The 22216-nt window shown below is 37.7% G+C and overlaps 1 protein-coding gene across 4 annotated transcripts in view; it reads left to right on the top strand.

The window, feature by feature from the left end:
* Positions 1–22216, top strand: part of LOC105709615 (ankyrin repeat domain-containing protein 18B-like) — a 65826-nt gene that overhangs the window by 6960 nt on the left and 36650 nt on the right. For 3 of the 4 annotated variants that reach the window (XM_064373511.1, XM_064373510.1, XM_064373512.1), the window contains exons 4-7: positions 1114–1142; positions 1233–1305; positions 9424–9479; positions 13705–13868. In XM_064373511.1, the coding sequence (XP_064229581.1) occupies positions 1114–1142; positions 1233–1305; positions 9424–9479; positions 13705–13868 (322 nt within the window). The remainder of the gene's footprint in view (positions 1–1113; positions 1143–1232; positions 1306–9423; positions 9480–13704; positions 13869–22216) is intronic. The other variant, XM_064373513.1, reaches the window with a different exon arrangement.

Here is a 22216-nt window from a genome sequence, read left to right as displayed (position 1 = left end):
AGGAGAAATAACATGATGATAAGTTGTGTCTCTAATCAGGGGTCAGTAGTTGATTCTATCGAGAGTGCCACTAAAGGAGCTGAGTTATTAGATTTGTTTTATGATACTCTAAGACCTAAGGCAGGTCAAAAAAGAGGATAGAGGAAATGAATGAAAGAGAAAGAAAGAATGAGGAGGGCAGAGTGTATATGTAATAAATGAAGAAAAAATACGCGGGTGAATGGAATGGAGCATAGTAGAGTCAAATTGATCTGTAGGAGGAAGAGCAGGGTGTTAGAAATAGGGAAGAAGATAGAGTGAGCTTCCAGTACCAAAACTGTCAGAGAATCAGAGCAACATTTTCCTACTCCTGCTGTCATCCTCACTACTGGGGAGGCACTAAGGATTGAGGTACCACCCCACACAGACCTGTGTTTTATCTACCATAGATGAACATCACCATAAATGGTCAGCCATGTATGGCTATAATTTAGTGTTATAGAAAATGTTGTAACCTCATAGGATAGCATCATATAGGCCAAATTCACATAATTGAAAAGAGTTGTTGTGGGTGATTTATGGAGAGGAAGTTAATTAGAGAAGGTCCTGATTAAAAGTTCATCAGAAACATTATGGCTTAAAATATAGTATCAAATTCAGGGACATAATAGGGAAGAAATTGAGGCTAGGTTCAAAAGGACAATTAGGGTAAGCAAATGTGGAAGCACATCAGTATAGAACAGGACATTTAAATTTTCATGAATTAGTTGAGGAGCTTCTGGAAAATGCACATTCTGAATCAGCGGGTATGGATTCTGCATTTCTCATGAGTACTCAGGTGATGTTGATGCTGGTCCGTGGACACAGCTCTGAATAGCAAGGGAATAGCCTTCCTTTAGAGAAATCTGGAAACAGACCCATTGGACAGCAATTTTAAAAATAACAGAATCAAGGGCAATCATTAATTTCCTTTTATTTCTGAGCATGATTCTAGCCACAGGGGAAGGAGAATGAGGTGAAAATTATCTTCATGGCCAGGCAAGAGGACTCAGCTCAATAGTAACACTGCATGAATGTTTGGTTGGCCCTGTCATACTTACATGTCATTGATGACATGTCCCATTTGCCTTGTAGGGCCTCCTGCAAAACAGGCTTCCTTGAAGGTAATTATGCATCTATTTTTTGAATTATGGTCTCCATGTTGTATAAAATATATATGATTTCTTAATCATTTTATTTTAAAACCCATTCAGCCTACAACTGAAGTAGAGGATTCTGCTATGAATGAAGCAGTACAGAGAAAGAATGTACAGACAACCAGAGCAGGTACATTTTCAAAACAAATGGAATTCTGGAAATAAGTACATTAAGTGATTGCAAGTACTCAAATTCTTCTTACCCCTATTTCTATTTGTTCTAAATTGAATGGACGGCATTGACATAAATGTTATTGTTGGTTTCCATATCTGAATAAAAGTAAATTTAGAAGTATAAGAAAATAAGAGCCGGGCGCGGTGGCTCACGCCTGTAATCCCAGCACTTTGGGAGGCCGAGGCAGGTGGATCACGAGGTCAAGAGATCGAGACCATTCTGGTCAACATGGTGAAACCCCGTCTCTACTAAAAGTACAAAAAATTAGCTGGACATGGTGGCGCATGCCTGTAATCACAGCTACTCAGGAGGCTGAGGCAGGGGAATTGCCTGAACCCAGGAGGCGGAGGTTGCGGTGAGCCGAGATGGCGCCATTGCACTCCAGCCTGGGTAACAAGAGCGAAACTCCGGCTCAAAAAAAAAAAAAAAAAATAAGAAAATAAGATTTTTAAAATGTAAGCTTTAATTTGGATGTTTCTCTTTTAATGTTTTGAATAGCATGACATTTTCAATATAAAATTTGCATACTTGTCAGGGATTCAAAGCTGTGAATTTTGAGACTCTAAGATATTTCCAGTGTGTTATGTGCTAGTTGGAGTTCTGATCTTTACCTGGAGGAAAGCTTTACTTATTAACATGTCAGTTTCTGTTTTAATTTTAGAGACATCCTGCTAGTGTAATTACACTGGTGTTCTGAGCCAATCAGATGTTCTAATGAGCAGACTGTGTGTATGTATGTGTGTGTTTGTGGCATCTTTTATTATGGAAAATAAGAAGGGTAATCATTCATAACTGATAGACACAGTCTTTTTAAATGGTGATTTTGAGACTTTTTGGTGTTAACGTTTTTAAAAAAATCTTTGCCTCATAAACTGAGTTAGGTAGGATTCCCTCTTTTTGAATTGTTGGGAATAATTTCAGAAGGAATGGTACAAGCTCCTCTCTGTATGTCTGGTAGAATTCGGCTGCGAACCCATCTGGAACTGGAGTTTTTTGGGTTGGTAGGCTATTAGTTGATGCCTCTACTTCAGACCTCTTTTTTGGTCTATTCAGGGATTCAACTTCTTCCTGGTGTAGTCTTGGGAGGGTGTAAATGTCCAGGAATTTATCCATTTCTTCTAGATTTACTGGTTTATGTGCATAGAGTTGTTTGTAGTAATCTCTGATGGTAGTTTGTATTTCTGTGAAATCAGTGGTGATATCCCCTTTATCATTTTTTATTGCATCTATTCAATTCTTCTCTCTTTTCTTTTTTATTAGTGTGGCTAGTGGTCTATCTGCTTTGTTGATCTTTTGAAAAAAGAAAAAACGGGCTCCTGGTTTATTTATTTATTTGAAGAGGTTTTTTTTGGGGGGGGTGTGTGTGTCTCTGTCTCCTTCAGTTCTCCTCTGATCTTAGTTATTTCTTGTCTTCTGCTGGTTTTGAATTTGTTTGATCTTTCTCCTCTAGCTCTTTTAATTTTGATGATAGGATGTCAATTTTAGATCTTTCCTTGCTTCTCATATAGGCATTTAGTGCTATAAATTTCCCTCTAGACACTACTTTAAATGTGTCCCAGAGATTCTGGTACATTGTGTCTCTTTGTTCTCATTGATTTTGAAGAACATCTTTATTTCTGTCTCCATTTCATTATTTATCCAGTAGTCATTCAGGAGCAGATTGTTTAGTTTCCATGTAGTTGTGCAGTTTTGAGTGAGTTTCTTAATCCTGAGTTCTAATTTGATTGCACTGTGGTCTGAGAGACTGGTTGTTATGATTTCTGTTCTTTCGAATTTGCTGAGGAGTGATTTACTTCCAATTATGTGGTCAGTTTTAGCGTAAGTGTGATGTGGTGCTGAGAAGAATGTTACAATATTACACTCAGAAAGAGAGAATAAATTCTGGTGTTATATTATAGAATAGGGTGACTATAGCTAATGTGATGTACTGTTTATTCTAACACAGCTAGAAGAGAGAATTTTTAATTTTATTAGCACAAAGAAATAATACAGGTTTAAAGTGCTAGATATGCAAATTACCCTGATTGGGTCATTGTACAGTGTAAACATGCATTGAAACATCACACTGTATGCAATAAATATGTACAATTTTTATGTGTCAATTATAAAGAAACTAAATCTTAAAAAAGAAAAAAAACATTTGCATAGAGGCTACCAACATCATGAACTGGTTGTTTTTCATATTTGTGCCCTTTTGAAATATTTAACTTTATTGTGATGCTCAGAAATAATATGTGGAATTTGTATTTGTGGCCTAAAGTGGTATGTGAGTGGTTCTATACTTTACGTACCTTTCCACCACTTTCTTTGGTGTACTTTGTCTTATATTTTCTAGATGTATCTACATTGATTTGATTAGCTCAGGTTTAATTCATTTTACTCTTTTCATTGTTTTCCCTTGTACCACTCTACCACATTTAGTTGGACTCTCCTTTTGCTGATAAATAAAGAAAGAAAGAACAAAAAATAAAAACAATGTTAGATTTAAAAGGACTTTTGTTTAATCGGTTTGTATCTATGAATATTTACCATGAGAGTTTAAAGCTGAAAACTTCAGAATACAAGCATGCATTGCCATATTTTACAAATGCCCTTTGAACTATGACTCATGAGCCTTTAGCCTATGAAGTTATGACAATTCATTTCTCTGAAGAAGTTTGCTGTACTGTTTTTGAAAAAGAAAACTGAAAATAGCAAATGACATTATCTTATTTGACCTCTTGGATGTCGTTGAATGAAACGAGAACTTGGATCAAAATTCAGAACCAATGTTGTGAACAATATATATAGTTTGTGAATGTCTAGTCATCATGAGGCCTTGACGATGAAATGGCCTTTCACGTTGCACTTTTGGATGTTTTTGCTCTTTTCCTTGACTTGTCTTAGAAAGCTTAAATTCAATAGTTTTATTTATACAGAAACCAGAATATGACTTTTTATACATATTTCTGTCCTGTCTCATGCCATTGTGATACTCTTTAGATATAGTGTGGAGCTACACTTATTTTTACATGGGAACAATCAGGTTTTTTGTTTGTTTGTTTGTTTGTGTTTATGAGACAGAGTCTTGCTCTGTCACCCAGTCTGGAGTCCAGTGGCTCAGTCTTGGCTCACTGCAACCTCTGCCTCTTGGGATATTGGCCAGGCTGGTCTCGAACTCCTGACCTCAGGCAATGTGCTCGCCTCAGGTTTCCAACGTGCTGGAATTACAGGCAGGAGCCACTGCACCCAGCCACAAATATGTTTTTTAAGACTATTATATTTTATGCCAAGTTTGGTCTATATTTAAGGCTTCACATGTGAATTCTGAAGGTGTTCATGCATTGAGGGAAGATCATCTCAGTTTAATGTAAGCAGTTTTTAATTTAACATATATTCATTAAAATTTTTCTTGAAGTTTTGTCTCTAGTACACAGAAACACACAATAATGTCATGGGTATTTAAACTTAATGTGTTTATGCACAAACTTAATTATTCAAATATTTTCTTATCTTTAAAGAATCTTTATTAATAAACAAATTTCTTATGGAAAATATGTAATAGAGATTGTTGAGTGATTCAAAGTAAATTGAACTAATAACATAAGCTTGGAACAAAGAGAGAGATTCTAGTTAAGTAAACATATCTGAGTTAACAGATAAGTTTACAGCACTTGTAAAATACATTAGGCCATGAAGGAGTAGTGTGTTTGTGGGGGAGAGGACAACATGGGACTGCTTCTGTGTAGAAAGAATTTTAACACCTTATTACAATTTGTATTACTATTAACATACTAACCAATAAAAACAATAAAAACTTTATTTTCAAATATTTAGATTACATTGCTACTAGTCGGACCCTCAATAGTAAGACTTTGCAAAGATTTGGGAAGTTGAGAGTTAATGATAAGTATTTATCTGTATCACCATCAGTGATCAAAAATCAGGCAGCAACTGCAGACTTTGGACACATGAACTTCATAGTTAAAGAAAGAATTAATCTTGGTGCTGTGTTTCTATCAGGGAATTATACTCTTCATTACCTATGTGAATCACAGTTGTTACAGTAGAAAGAAAACAAAGGAAGGAAAGAAGCATAGACAATTTTATTCCATATTACCTTGGTTGGCCTCAAGCTACCATAGTTCTGACTTTTAAAAAGTCATTTTGTGGTCAAATGTCCTACTCCTCTTATGCAGCCTACAACCAAACAGAACGCTTCTTAGCAAGGCATTTGTATGCTTTCCTTGAGGAAAGCAACGTACAAATAACAAAGTGAGTGAGGAGAAAGCGTAATTTCATTGAGGTTAGTATTTAACATAAACTTGAGTGTGGGTACCATGATTATATTTAGAATTCTGGGGCTGGATGGGAAAACTAGGTAGACATCTATAGATTTCCTACTCAAACACAATGTGGCTTGTTTGATTAATTTTTACATCTCTAATTTTGCAATTATTAGGTGTAACTATATGCAGTGTCACTAAAAGTACCTTCCAAAACCAAATATTAAATAATGCCTATGGCTTTCTGTATGATAGTGTTGATTTAACCAATATATTTTTATTTTCAATATTTTATTTTTTATTAACAAATAATTTTACATATTTATGGGGTACCTATTTTGATATGTACAATGTATAGTGATCAGATAAGGGTAATTAGCATGTCCATCATCTCAAACATTTATTTTTTATTTTTATTATACTTTAAGTTCTGGGGTACATGTGCAGATCGTGCAGGTTTGTTACATAGGTATACACGTGTCTTGGTGGTGGTTTGCTGCATCCATTGCCCCGTTATCTACATTAGGTACTTCTCCTAATGCTATCCCTCCCCAATCCCCCCACAATGAGAACACACAGACACAGAGAAGGGAACATCGTCACACATTGGCATCTGGGGGGTGATTTTCCCAATATTAATGAAAACCATTGAGCATTTGTTTTGTAGTGTCTCATCAGCTGTATTCACACATTCCGTCACCTTGTCTTAATGGATAATCATGCACTAGGAATATGAGTTTTAAGGAGAGCTGTATCATTTAAAGATAACACATGAGCATCAAATTTAATTCTGCTAGAACACCCAGTCTATTGATTAACAGCAGCTAATATGGGGTCTACTTTATATACAAGTTAAATTCAGTGACCTTAGTCAGTCATATGATCAGGTCAACCGTAATAAATCATACAATATTTTTTCACCCCTATAGTTTTAATTTCTTTATCCCCTTAAGTCTAAAATTAACACTATGTTTTACAAAACATGATGATAATCTTCTAGAGTGGTGATGACAAGCCACAAAATCTTACCTATGCAAATGATTTGTTTGCTCCTGTTTTCTCATAAGCTTGGTAGATCCAGGAAGTAGAACTTTTCAAATAAAATCCCCAAATGTGGCCCAGCATGGTGGCTCACACCTTTAATTCCAGCACTTTGGGAGGCTGAGGCAGGTGTATCATCTGAGGTTGGGAGTTTGAGACCAGCCTAACCAACATGGAGAAACCTCATCTCTACCAAAAATACAAAATTAGCTGGGTGTGGTGGTGCATGCCTGTAATCCAAGCTATTTGGGAGGCTGAGACAGGAGATTCACTTGAATCCAGGAGGCAGAGGTTACAGTGAGCTGAGATCATGCCACTGCACTCTCCAGCCTGGGCAACAAGAGCAAATCTTTGTAAAGAAAAAAAATTCCCCAAATGCATTTCGTCAGCACAGTAAGACTAAAACAGAAAAAGTATAAAGTATATACCAGTAACTGAAACAGTTTATGTATATTATTTTACTTCTCATTTGGTAACTTTTGTAAAGTAATAAGCAGAGTGTATTTCTCCAGGGATCCAGATAGATACATTTATTCATTCAATTAAAATTCATTCTTATAGGGGCCACTGATACTTATAGCCTAAATATTTCTAGAAGCATCTCAGTTCAGGCCTGCATCATCTTTGCAACATTGTCTCATATTTTATCTTTGTCCATTTATTTATATGCCTCTGAATTGCATGCTCCTCATTAAGAGTTAACTATCTCTAGTGCAAGTAGATCCATGAACCACTCTTGAATATATTAATATTAATGATCAAGCACCTTAAAGGTTTATATAAGGCTTTCAGAAACTGACTTCTGGGCTGGGCACAGTGGAACATGTCTGTAATCCCAGCATTTTGGAAGGCTGAGGAGGGTGGATCATTTGTGGTCAGGAGTTGAAGACCAGCCTGGCCAACATGGTGAAACCCCATCTCTACTGAAAATACAAAACTTAGCAGGTGGTAGTGACATGTGCCTATAATCCCAGCTAATTGGGAGGCTGAGGCAGGAGAATCACTTGAACCTGGGAGGTGGCACTGCAGTGAGCCAAGATCATGCCACTACACTCCAGTCTGGGAGATAGAGTAAGATCTTGTCTCAACAAAAATGAAAAAAGAAAAAGAACTAACTTCTGCCCAATCTCCATCTGTAGCCCTTTCCCCATCTGCCCTTTTCTCTGGAATTACTGAGTTGCTGGTAGTGCCCCCCTCCCCATTCCTCTTTTGTAGAGAAATACCTAAGCTCTTGGAGGCTTCTCTCCCTCTCTTGTTGCTGCCTGGCCTGTGCTCACCCTTCCCTGCCCTCTGCCTCACTTAATCTGGCTGACCTCACTCTCTGAGTCTCAGCTCAGGCATGATCTTTAGGAAAGCCTTCCTGACAGCTGTTATTTTCCTTCCTTATATCCCAGTGCTTAGCACTTAGCAAGAACTCAATAAATAATTATTTAGTAAAAGTAAGGCTGTTTATACAAAGATGTTCAAAAGATTGTCCCCTACAGCCTAGCAGCAAAGAAGATCGACATGTAAAGACATGATATGCAGTTCAGGTGGTCAAGTTACACTAGAAAAATTGACAAAGTATGAAGGGAGCCACAAAAAGTACCTGTGTACGTGGAGAAAGATAGCCAGACTCAAGGAAGGCCTTACATAGCATTATGAGCCTTTTTTTTTCCCTTTTTCTGTTGTTGGAGATAAGTTGTTACTCTACCACCCAGGGTGGAGTGCAATGGCATGATCAAGACTCACTGCAACCTCAAACTCCTGGGCTCAAGGGATCTTCTCACCTAAACCTCTTGTGTAGCTGGGACTACAGGCACATATCACCATGGCTGTCTAATTTTTTGTAGAGTCAAGGTTTTGCTGTGGTTTTCAGGCTGATTTTAAGCTCTTGGCCTTGAGCAACTCTCCCATTTTGGCTTTCCAAAGTGCTGGGATTACAGATGTGAGCTATTATGCCCAACCTACATTCTGAGTCTTAAAGGATGAAAATAAATTTGTCAGAATAGTAGAGGAAAACATTTGAGATGTAAAAAAATGGGGTACACAGTAATTAAGGTATGAACAGTAACAATAATTTTGCAATTTATTAGTAACTGCCTACTCAATTAGTGTGTTGTTAAAAAGATACCAGTATGAAGTATAGGGAAAGAGTTACATTGTGTATTTCCACTGTATTTTTTTTTTTTTTTTTTTTTTGAGACGGAGTTTTGCTCTTGTTACCCAGGCTGGAGTGCAATGTCACGATCTCGGCTCACCGCAACCTCCGCCTCCTGGGTTCAGGCAATTCTCCTGCCTCAGCCTCCTGAGTAGCTGGGATTACAGGCACGCGCCACCATGCCCAGCTAATTTTTTGTATTTTTAGTAGAGACGGGGTTTCACCATGTTGACCGGGATGGTCTCGATCTCTTGACCTCGTGATCCACCCGCCTCGGCCTCTCAAAGTGCTGGGATTACAGGCGTGAGCCACCGCGCCCGGCCCTCCACTGTATTTTAAAATCGTGTTTTGTTTCCAACAGTTTTGTTTATTTATGTTGATGACCCTGAGATTTTGTATGGCTTGACCCGGTGATATCTAGTGTCTCCCTGAGTGGTTTGTTGAAGTTTTGGATAATTAGAAACATTTCTTAAAGAAGTAAATATTTCAGTAAACACTAAGCTTCCTTCAAACTGTCAAAATATCAAAAATAAATGTTATTCTCTATTCATTTTTATGAAGATTATAGTCTTGATCTGACTGTGCTAAGTAGTTCATTTTAACTAAATCTATGGATCTGTTTACTAGTGGCTTCAGAGGAAGAGCAAGAAAGGCTTGAAAGAAATGAAAAGAAGCAGCCACAGGTATAGACAAATTTAAATTTGTTTCTAGTTTAATATATATATTTTTGCTTTAGTAACAAAACACAGTCCAAATGACAAGACTTTTTAGACCATACTTTTAGAATCCAACAGAGCATAATTTAATATTTAATTTTTTAAATGTATTAACCAGTCATAAAACTTAGGATATTGTTGCCACCTCTAGTAACTCATAGCTATCTTTATCCTTGGAATTGAGGCAAGAAATTTCTAGAGGTCTCTTGCTCTTTTATTTTTATAACCTTATTCATAATACAGAAGGTTACATGAAATATTGAGTCATATTACTAAGCAATAGAAATTATGAACAATTTAACAGTGATGGCCACTGAGTTCGACTAATGTTAAAGGAATCATCTTTGCCAGTGGTTCAAATTTTGCAGTTTTATGTTACTGGTCACCAGTGCTGAATTTAAAGATTTATTCTCTTTTGTGGTCTCCAGTTGACTTCAGTGTCTGTGTTCAGGAGAGAATGGGGTCATAAAAGTCAAGCCGGTTGCCTATTAAGACAATCATACCTTGTAGGCTGGGACCTTTGGTGTCAGGGTACAAACAATAACTTTATTTCAACATAGATAAATAGTATTTGTGAATTTTAAAACCCATTCGCTATTACTAGTGCAACTTAAAATATATTAGAAGTGGATATAAGCAGAAAATCTACCAAGATACATAACATTATCATAGTATATCACCTGAATTAGAATTTAAAATTTTGCTTCTCTTTCTGATTGGTGTTCACTTTGGCTCTTAATTATTTAGTGTTTGCCTAGTCTCCAGTTAATCTTCAGAAATATAAATGCGCTTTAGGGTCTCACTATTTCTGGTATGAACCAGCTGAGGTAAAATCTTTTTAAGAGAGGAACCCTTTATAATACTACATATCATATGTGAATTCACTTCTGGTAGATTTAACACGTATTGAATTAAGTTTAATCCAAACAAACACTGAGAGTTTAGCTTGCTGGTTCATGCTTCTCTCCTATGTTAAGGCAAGGCAAATTATTTTTCACTTTTTACTTGCAATCCCATAACTTAAGAGTAGCAACACATAGATTAAGTTTCACAGTTAAATTTTAATTATTTTCTAATATGTCTTTGTTCATACTTGATTAAAGCTAATTTTAAAACGTTCACCCTGACAGAAAAGGCATCTGAGAAACAAAACAAGCAAATTAGTTTTCTGTTTTGTACCTGCAAAAATAAAAAAACAAAAAGTCTCAAGAACCAGAAGAATTGTGATACAGGGAATATATCTATATATTCAGGACTTCCTTTAAAATTCATGGCAAAGAGTTTCAAGCTAAATATTGGTGAAAGTTTGAAAACTCCAAAATTACTGCTTGCCCTGAGGAAGAGCTCCTACATGGTAACTCTAAGGAGGGACAAACTTAAAGAGAGTGCCCTCTGCTCTGATGAATCATGCCCCTGATTCCCTGATTGTGAGGAGAAAGATGCCTCTGGAGGGGCTAACTCTGTGGCTTTCCAGGCAGCGCCTGAACAGAGGAAGCACATGTCAAACATCTTTCCATTCCATTCACACTCCAGGTTCCTGAAATACACTTGCCACTCATCTTCTCAGCCTCATTTAAATGAAAATGAATCAGACTATAAACATGATAACAAACCAGACACATAGCTTGTTTCTAACACAGATGAAGAAAATTTTTATAATGATATAGAAACTGAAAAATTAAGGATCCCAGTAGTTATGACTAAAATGAAAGAAGATTAAGAGTTTGACATGCAAATGGCAACAAATATAAACCAAAATGCCACTAATTAGAAATTAGACATCAGGCATTGGCCTCAGTCTAGAGATCCAAAATGTCTTTTAGATTTGTGGTTTGCCCACCCCAAAGAAATGAAGCATATGATTCAGATAGAAAGCCACCATATTTCTCCTGTTACAGACACTTATAAAAACAGAAAGCCAATACAGTGCTTGTTCCAGAAGCCATTATATGACAAACTCAATGTTAATAACTACAAAAGCGTGAATCTTGAATTAGAAAATGTGAGTCATTCTCTGCCACATAGTGACAGAACATAAAAAATATACCTAGAAGACTTACAGCAAGATATTCCAAGGTTTAAGAATGAGGTGGGCATGTTACAAGCAGAGTTCCTGGCTTTGGAGAAAGACAAAGTTTAACTTCAAAAAGACAGATGTTCACTTGCTGTCTCTCTTTTTTTCTCATTAACAATTATCTGTTTCAGTCTAATTTTCTACTCAAAAAAATCTCATGTGTACAGTTACAGTAGGGTCATCATAATGTGTAATTATATGTCGAAGTAGAGGAGTTCTGCTACCTAAATGATGATTCTGGAAAATATTCTCATAATGTTTGTTCGTTAATCAACCTAAGTTTCATGTCAGTCTTCCAAGTGACATATAGTCTGGGAAACTAATTCAGCCATATACCATGTGGCCTTCTGAACCAGAGAAGCATAAATTGCTAAAGAAATAAGCTCTAGATTCTTTTTTCTGTATTCATTTAGAAATGAATTACATTTATTTAAATGATAGGATGAGAGGGAAGCAACGATTGAGAAGAGCGGCAAAAACACATCTAGCCTTGAGAGTTGCAATGAATGTTCCCAGCCAGAGGAGTCTGTCAAATGTTTTTCCATGCATGCAAGTTTATCTACTTACTTAACTCAAACTGTTTGAACTTATAGTTCCATCATGGCCATTTCAAATATTTTTGAAAACAAATATATATTTCCACATATTTTAAAAACTCATCAACTCTCCAATATTTCTGTTGAATCAGACTTTTCCATTATGTTGTTTAATAAAGTATAAGTTTAGATGTGTATGATTTTCATCATATAAGAAGCATAACTTCTCAGCCAAAAATTTAGCATTTGACTCTTTAGTAGAAAGTTGAGTTCTGTACATTGTGTTCTAAAGATAGGCAAAAATCTAGGGATTTTCTTCTTTCAGAGTAAAAGCAGATGATGCCTTTTGCCACTCTCTGAGGCATTAGATTGCTTTGCCCAAGTTACACTTTTTTTTTTTTTTTTTTTGAGATGGAGTTTCACTCTTGTTACCCACGCTGGAGGGCAATGGTGCTATCTCAGCTCATTGCAAGCTCTGCCTCCTGGGTTCAAGCAATTCTCCTGCCTCAGCCTCCTGAGTAGCTGGGATTACAGGCATGGACCACCATGCCCAACTAATTTTTTCTTTTTGTATTTTTAGTAGAGATGTGGTTTCTCCATATTGGTCAAGCTGGTCTTGAACTCCTGACCTGAGGTGATCTGCCCCTCTTGGCCTCCCAAAGTGTTTGGATTACAGGCGTGAGCCACCATGCCCAACCCCAAGTTATATTTTTGATACATCTCACTAATTTAATAAATGTATCTGGTAATTTATGTAATTCACCAATCTGAAATTGTGTCATGTTATTTGGCACCATGAAATGCTAGGGAATGCCACCTCACGAGCTTTGGATGAAGCATTAATACGTCTTTAGATAATGGGGCTATCGTAGATAACTATACCACAAGTTTTCCACCTATCAACTTTTGTGATAATTGAATGCAAAATCTGGGAAGCATCTCATTTTCCAGAATTCTGCACCAGCAACTCAGAAGTTTCACTCTGCTTCTTGTGTTGTGGCAAACTTTGGTTCCCATAGTCCAGGGAGCACCATTACTTTTTTGATACCCTAGGATTCAAATTTTAAAAAAATAAAGATAAAAGGCAGTTGCTAAAAGAATAGCTTAGTGCAGAAAAGGAAAAGCTTCTTTCCTGTTCCTGAAGCTCCACAAGGTCACATCCTCTCAATCTGGCTATTTCATGTAAAATCAAGGTGGTAAAGACAGAAGACATATGTTATGTTTGTACCTTTTTATTTCTCTGTTTCTGCCAGTCAGATAGCATAAAAATTCATATCAGATAGCAAAGAGTGGATGGGAATAAAGCACAAAATGGAGGAGAGCCCTTTTTGAAATTTTGGAAAATTCTTTTATTCATTCAAACGGAAATGAGCCGACATTACAACAATTTTAATGATGGAATGATAAGTATATCTTATAAGTATGTGATAATAATTATGTATAATGATAAAATTAAAGTAATAACAAAATATTCTTATGATTAAAGTGGTAACAGTTAACTTGAATCCAGTGATAAAATCAGGTAAAGAATTATTTTTATTGAATAAAAAAATTATTATTATTCATATTACTTTTATTAAAGGTCAAAGAAGGAAAGAATACAAAGAAAAGTAAAAAAATAAAACTATCAGAAAATATGTGTGATAATACATCTTCTGATGCTGCTGCTGGATTAACCCAGCAAAGAAAGATCAAGAAAATGTATCCTCAGCAATTTCCCAAGAAGGTGAAGGAAGAGCATGATGGGTAAGCCTATAACAGTAATTTTTTTTTATTTTGAGATGGAGTTTCACTCTTGTTGCCCAAGATGGAGTGCAATGGGGCAATCTCAGCTCACTGCAGCCTCTGCCTTTTGGGTTCAGGCGATTCTCCTGCCTTAGCCTCCCAAGTAGCTGGGATTACAGGAGAAAAACACCACATTGGGCTAATGTTTTGTATTTTTAGTAGAAATGAAATTTCACTAAAAATGAAACATTAGCCAGGCTGGTCTCGAACTCCTGACCTCAGGTGATCCACCCACCTTGGCCTCCCAAAGTGCTGGGGTTATAGGCATGAGCCACTGCACCTAGCTGCCTATAGCAGTATTTAACAGCAGATAATTGTCATGGTGCTATACACTAATTCTAAGTCAGACTAATATTCCTTATGATTAACAAATTTAATAATTTTACCAGGGATATTTAGCCCTGTCTTTTTTTTCAGGAAAATGCAAATTAACATAAAATAAGATATATTTTTTAAAAGTCATACTGATATTTAAAAAATAATTACTAATGTTGGCAAATGTGAGGAAAAAGGCATTCTCATACACTGTTGGTATATGTAGTTGGTAAATTATTTCTGAAAGGTAACTTAATGCTGTGTATCAAAATCTCAAATAACCTGACATCGCTTTAACCTGACAACTTCACTTCTGGGACTAGATTGTACAGGAAAACATAACTTGTGTAAACATACACACATGCACTTATTAAGGACATTAATTATACATTATACATAATGAACAATAGGCCAATTAATACATAAAATATATGTAACATGAAAGACTATATACCTATATTAAGAATATTCATATAGTGTAATATGCAACCATTAAAAAATGAGGTCATGTTTATAGTGCACTGATTATTTCACTATTAAATTATATTCCAAGTATTTAGTTTGATGACACATTTCAACCACTTTTTAAAAGAATTCTGATAATATCCACTGAGTTGCAAAAGCAAGCTACATGCTACATTGGCCCTCTACCTTGTCATTAACAAAATTGCTAGTTCTTAAGTTTTTGTTTTAGGTTCTCAATGAATGAATGTTTAAATATTAAGCCCTTAAACTTAATCTGAATATTACCAAGGGATTGCACATGGGGATCCACATTCCATGTGAACATTTCAGCATATGGGGTAAAGCTTCTGAAATTTCATCAAAGGATCTTTGATCTCAACCAAAAATTGGCCAACTTTTTCTATTGAGTCATAATAAATATTTTAGGCTTTGTGGACTATAAAATCTTTTATAATAGTCCAAAATCTATTATAGACAATATGTGAATGGGCATGGCTGTATTTCAAAGAAACTTTACTTAGAAAAACCAGCAGGGGGCTAGATGTGACCCACAAGTGCTAATGTGATGATGCCTGCTCTAAAACCAAGGTGCTGCTAATGCAGTGAATCTTCTTTTTATTTTTTTTTTTATTTTTATTTTTATTTTATTTTATTTTATTTTATTTATTTATTTTTTTAATTGCATTTTAGGTTTTGGGGTACATGTGATAAACATGCAAGGTTGTTGCTTAGGTGCATACGTGGCAGTGTGATTTGCTGCCTTCCTCCCCTTCACCCATATCTGGCATTTCTCCCCATGCTATCCCTCCCCAATTCCCCACCCCCCCGCTGTCCCCCCCCACTCCCCCACAACAGACCCCCATGTATAGTGCTCCCCTCCCTGTGTCCATGTGTTCTCCTTGTTCAACACCCGCCTATGAGTGAGAACATGTGGTGTTTGATTTTGTGTTCTTGTGTCAGTTTGCTGAGAATGATGGTTTCCAGGTTCATCCATGTCCCTACAAAGGACGCGAACTCCTCGTTTTTAATGGCTGCATAATATTCCATGGTGTATATGTGCCACATTTTTCCTGTCCAGTCTATCATCGATGGGCATTTGGGTTGGTTCCAGGTCTTTGCTATTGTAAACTGTGCTGCTATGAACATTCGTGTGCATGTGTCCTTATAGTAGAACGATTTATAATCCTTTGGATATATGCCCAGTAATGGGATTGCTGGGTCAAATGGAATTTCTATTTCTAGGTCTTTGAGGAATCGCCACACTGTTTTCCACAATGGTTGAACTAATTTACACTCCCACCAACAGTGTAAAAGTGTTCCTATTTCTCCACATCCTCTCCAGCATCTGTTGTCTCCAGATTTTTTAATGATTGCCATTCTAACTGGTGTGAGATGGTATCTCAATGTAGTTTTGATTTGCATTTCTCTAATGGCCAGTGATGATGAGCATTTTTTCATATGCTTGTTGGCCTCATGTATGTCTTCTTTTGTAAAGTATCTGTTCATGTCCTTCGCCCACTTTTGAATGGGCTTGTTTGTTTTTTTCTTGTAAATCTTTTTTAGCTCGTTGTAAATTCTGGATATCAGCCCTTTGTCAGATGGGTAGGCTGCAAAAATTTTTTCCCATTCTGTTGGTTGCCGATTCACTCTATTGACTGTTTCTTTTGCTGTGCAGAAGCTGTGGAGTTTGATTAGGTCCCATTTGTCTATTTTGGCTTTTGTTGCCGATGCTTTTGGTGTTTTGGTCATGAAGTCCTTGCCTACGCCTATGTCCTGAATGGTTTTGCCTAGGTTTCCTTCTAGTGTTTTTATGGTGTTAGGTCTTATGTTTAAGTCTTTAATCCATCTGGAGTCAATTTTAGTGTAAGGTGTCAGGAAGGGGTCCAGTTTCTGCTTTCTGCATATGGCTAGCCAGTTTTCCCAACACCACTTATTGAACAGGGAATCCTTTCCCCATTGCTTGTTTTTATCAGGTTTGTCAAAGATCAGGTGGTTGTAGATATGTTGTGTTGCCTCCGACGCCTCTGTTCTGTTCCATTGGTCTATATCTCTGTTTTGGTACCAGTACCATGCTGTTTTGATTACTGTAGCCTTGTAGTAGAGTTTGATGTCTGGTAGTGTGATGCCTCCTGCTTTGTTCTTTTTGCTTAGAATTGACTTGGCTATGCGGGCTCTCTTTTGGTTCCATATGAAGTTTAAGGTGGTTTTTTCCAGTTCTGTGAAGAAGGTCATTGGTAGCTTGATGGGGATAGCATTGAATCTGTATATTACTTTGGGCAGTATGGCCATTTTCACGATATTAATTCTTCCTAACCATGAACATGGTATGTTTCTCCATCTGTTTGTGTCCTCTCTTATTTCGTTGAGCAGTGATTTGTAGTTCTCCTTGAAGAGGTCCTTTACATTCCTTGTTAGTTGTATTCCTAGGTATTTTATTCTCTTTGTAGCAATTGTGAATGGCAGTTCGTTCTTGATTTGGCTCTCTTTAAGTCTGTTATTGGTGTATAGGAACGCTTGTGATTTTTGCACATTGATTTTGTATCCTGAGACTTTGCTGAAGTTGCTTATCAGTTTCAGGAGCTTTTGGGCTGAGATGAGGGGGTCTTCTAGATATACAATCATGTCGTCTGCAAATAGAGACAATTTGACTTCCTCCTTTCCTAATTGAATACCCTTTATTTCTTTTTCTTGCCTGATTGCTCTGGCTAGAACTTCCAGTACTATATTGAATAGGAGTGGTGAGAGAGGGCATCCTTGTCTAGTGCCAGATTTCAAAGGGAATGCTTCCAGTTTTTGCCCGTTCAGTATGATATTGGCTGTCGGTTTGTCGTAAATAGCTTTTATTATTTTGAGATACGTTCCATCGATACCTAGTTTATTGAGGGTTTTTAGCATAAAGGGCTGTTGAATTTTGTCGAAGGCCTTCTCTGCATCAATTGAGATAATCATGTGGTTTTTGTCTTCGGTTCTGTTTATGTGGTGAATTACATTTATAGACTTGCGTATATTGAACCAGCCTTGCATCCCCGGGATGAATCCTACTTGATCATGGTGGATAAGCTTTTTGATGTGCTGTTGTAATCGGCTTGCCATTATTTTATTGAAGATTTTTGCATCTATGTTCATCATGGATATTGGCCTGTAGTTTTCTTTTCTTGTTGAGTCTCTGCCAGGTTTTGGTATTAGGATGATGTTGGTCTCATAAAATGATTTGGGAAGGATTCCCTCTTTTTGGATTATTTGGAATAGTTTCAGTATGAATGGTATCAGTTCCTCTTTGTATGTCTGGTAGAATTCGGCTGTGAACCCATCTGGACCTGGGCTTTTTTTGGGTGGTAGGCTCTTAATTGCTGCCTCGACTTCAGACTTTGTTATTGGTCTATTCAGGGTTTCGACTTCTTCCTGGTTTAGGCTTGGCAGGAGGCAGCTGTCCAGGAATTTATCCATTTCCTCCAGGTTTTCTAATTTATGTGCATAGAGTTGTTTGTAATAATCTCTGATGATGGTTTGAATTTCTGTGGAATCTGTGGTGATATCCCCTTTGTCATTTTTTATTGCATCTATTTGATTATTCTCTCTTTTCTTTTTTATTAGTCTGGCTAGTGGTCTGTCTATTTTGTTGATCTTTTCAAAAAACCAGCTCCTGGATTTATTGATTTTTTGAAGGGTTTTTCGTGTCTCTATCTCCTTCAATTCTGCTTTGATCTTAGTTATTTCTTGTCTTCTGCTAGGTTTTGAGTTTTTTTGATCTTGCTCCTCTAGCTCTTTCAATTTTGACGATAGGGTGTCAATTTTAGATCTCTCCTTTCTTCTCATGTGGGCACTTATTGCTATATATTTTCCTCTAGAGACTGCTTTAAATGTGTCCCAGAGATTCTGGTATGTGGTGTCTTCATTCTCGTTGGTTTCGAAGAACGTCTTTATTTCTGCCTTCATTTCATTGTTTATCCAGTCAACATTCAGGAGAAAGTTGTTCATTTTCCATGAGGCTGTGCGGTTCTGGGTTGGTTTCTGAATTCTGAGTTCTAACTTGATTGCACTGTGGTCTGAGAGACTGTTTGTTATGGTTTCCGTTCTTTTGCATTTGCTGAGGAGTGATTTACTTCCAATTATGTGGTCAATTTTAGAGTAGGTGTGATGTGGTGCTGAGAAGAATGTATATTCTGTGGATTTGGGGGTGGAGAGCTCTGTAAATGTCTATTAGGTTTGCTTGTTCCAGGTCTGAGTTCAAGTCCTGGATATCCTTGTTAATTTTCTGTCTCGTTGATCTGTCTAATATTGACAATGGTGTGTTGAAGTCTCCCACTATTATTGTGTGGGAGTCTAAGTCTCTTTGTAAGTCTTTAAGAACTTGCCTTATGTATCTGGGTGCTCCTGTATTAGGTGCATATATATTTAGGATCGTTAGCTCTTCTTGCTGCATTGATCCTTTTACCATTATGTAATGTCCTTCTTTGTCTCTTTTGATCTTTGTTGCTTTAAAGTCTATTTTATCAGAGATGAGAATTGCAACTCCTGCTTTTTTTTGCTCTCCATTTGCTTGGTAAATCTTCCTCCATCCCTTTATTTTGAGCCTTTGTGTATCCTTGCATGCGAGATGGGTTTCCTGGATACAGCACACTGATGGGTTTTGGCTTTTTATCCAATTTGCCAGTCTGTGTCTTTTGATTGGGGCATTTAGTCCGTTTACATTTAGGGTTAATATTGTTATGTGTGAATTCAATCCTGTCATTTTGGTGCTAGGTGGCTGTTTTGCCCTTTGGTTGATGCAGATTCTTCATTGTGTTGATGCTCTTTACCTTTTCGTGTGTTTTTGGAGTGGCTGGTACTGGTTGTTCTTTTCTATGTGTAGTGCCTCCTTCAGGAGCTCTTGTAGAGCTGGTCTGGTGGTGATGAACTCTCTGAGTTCTTGCTTGTTCACAAAGGATTTTATTTTTCCTTCACTTATGAAGCTTAGTTTGGCTGGATACGAAATTCTGGGTTGAAAGTTCTTTTCCTTAAGGATGTTGAATATCGGCCCCCACTCTCTTCTGGCCTGTAGGGTTTCTGCTGAGAGATCTGCAGTGAGTCTGATGGGCTTCCCTTTGTGGGTAACCCGACCTTTCTCTCTGGCTGCCCTTAGTATTTTCTCCTTCATTTCAACCCTGGTGAATCTGATGATTATGTGTCTTGGGGTTGCTCTTCTAGAGGAGTATCTTTGTGGTGTTCTCTGTATTTCCTGGACTTGAATCTCGGCCTGCCTTGTTAGGTTGGGGAAGTTTTCCTGGATAATATCCTGAAGAGTATTTTCCAGCTTGGATGCATTCTCTTCGTCACATTCAGGTACACCTATCAAACGTAGATTAGGTCTTTTCACATAGTCCCATATTTCTTGTTGACTTTGTTCATTCCTTTTTACCCTGTTTTCTCTAATCTTGCCTTCTCGTTTTATTTCATTGAGTTGATCTTCGACCTCTGATATCCTTTCTTCTGCTTGGTCAATTCGGCTGTTGAAACTTGTGCATGCTTCACGAAGTTCTCGTGTTGTGTTTTTCAGCTCCATCAATTCGCTCATATTCCTCTCTAAGTTGTCCATTCTTGTTAGCATTTCGTCAAGTCTTTTTTCAAGGTTCTTAGTTTCTTTGCATTGGGTTAGAACATGTTCTTTTAGCTCATGGAAGTTTCTTATTATCCACTTTCTGAAAGCTGATTCTGTCATTTCATCGCACTCATTCTCCATCCAGTCTTGTTCCCTTGCTGGTGAGGAGTTGTGATCCCTTGTAGGAGGAGAAGTGTTCTGGTTTTGGGTGTTTTCATCCTTTTTGCGCTGGTTTCTTCCCATCTTTGTGGATTTATCCACCTGTTGACTTTGTAGTTGTTGTCTTTCTGATTTTGGTAATTTTAAGTCTGCTGTGGCAGAACTCATAAACCCCCTGCTCTTCCCCCCAGGTGTTCTGTCCCAGGGAGTTACGGTTTTATGATGTTCCCCTGTGCGGTTGCTGTTTTCCCTGCCCACAAGGTGGCAGCCTAGTCACACTCAGGTTGCAGAGGCTTCACTAAGCTGCTGTGGGCTCCACCCAGCTTCCGTGTGAACTTCTGGGTGTAGTTAGAACTGCTTCCGATATGTTGGCCCGCCCCTGTAGTGACGGAGTCTCTGTAGTGGCGGATTGCCTTGGTAGAGAACAGCAGGGTGCCTATGGAGAACGCCCCTCCTCCACAGAGCTGGACCGTCCCGGTTTCAGTTGTGTTTCAGGTCTTCTTGCTGGGTAAGAGGGGACACCGTCTCATCTGATCTGCCTCCGGAGCCGCTGCGTTGGCTAAAGCCGCGGCTCTGAGATTCGTGGCGCTGGCCTGGCTCCCCGTTTCAGCTCCCCTTGCTGGCTTATAGGGGACTCAGACTCTCTCACTTTGTACAGTGAGCCGTTGCCTCAGGGTGCCGGCCCAGCGGCTGCGCCGTTCAAGCCAGCAGCGCCAGCGGCGCTGGCGACCCGTGTGGCTTCTCTGCGTGTGAATCTCCTGGTCTGTGGGCAGTAAAAATCAGTCTGGAAATACGGCGTCCACTCACCCTCTGTGCTTTCTCTCGGAGCTGCATTCCCGAGTTCCTCCTAAGCGGCCATCTTGGATCTCCATCCGAATCTTCTTTTTAAAGGTACACTTCATGCATACTGTTATCCTTCCTTTCAAAAGATAAGCTATTTCAGTATGCACCACACCACATTTTTCAGCAGTGACTTCATTTTATATGAATTACAAAAATTCAGTTTAAAGAATAATATTATTTTCTGCATTTCACTCCTTTTACTTTTTTCTTTTTTTTTTTTGAGACAGAATCTTGCTCTGTCACCCAAGCTGGAGTGCAGTGGCATGATTTTAGCTCACTACAACCTCCACCTCCCTGGTTTAAGCAGTCTCCCTGCCTCAGCCTCCTGAGTAGCTAAAATTACAGGTACACACTGCCACCACACCTGGCTATTTTTTTTTTTTTGTATTTTTAGTGGAGATGGGGTTTCACCATGTTGGCCAGACTGGTCTCAAACTACTGACCTCAGGCAATTCTCCTGCCTGGGCCTCCCAAAGTGCTGGTATTACAGGTGTGAGCCACTGTGCCTGGCCCCCTCTTACTTTTATTAATAGAATTTAATGTTTTAATAATTTTATAGAACTCAATATATACTTCAATGTTATAATATTTTAACAAAACTATTTTGCATATTTGAGTATAAAATATTTTAGAGTTGGATGATTTTTATCAAGCAAGAAATAGTGCCCTTGAAACTTTTAGTCTGTGGTCTTTATTTAGCAAAATGATAATTAGTGTATATTACATAGAAATGTTCAAGTGGTCTTTTGTGAATGCATTATTTAATACCTTGGTCTGGCCTTTTTTAAAAATGCCATGTCTCTGTAATTTAAACAATATTTAAAGCATTAAGATGAATAATCATTCTGTCATCCTGGATCATACCACATAAGTATGATGTCTTTGAAAAAACTGTATAGTCACAGACTGAGATTTTCTTTCCACTCACTGTTGAACTTGCTCCAGTAAC

This window comes from Aotus nancymaae, unplaced genomic scaffold, assembly GCF_030222135.1.
Source record: "Aotus nancymaae isolate 86718 unplaced genomic scaffold, 86718_ANA_hifiasm-v0.15.2.pri h1tg000009l, whole genome shotgun sequence".
NCBI classification, from domain to species: domain Eukaryota; kingdom Metazoa; phylum Chordata; class Mammalia; order Primates; family Aotidae; genus Aotus; species Aotus nancymaae.
This window is presented reverse-complemented; position numbering and strand designations above follow the sequence as displayed.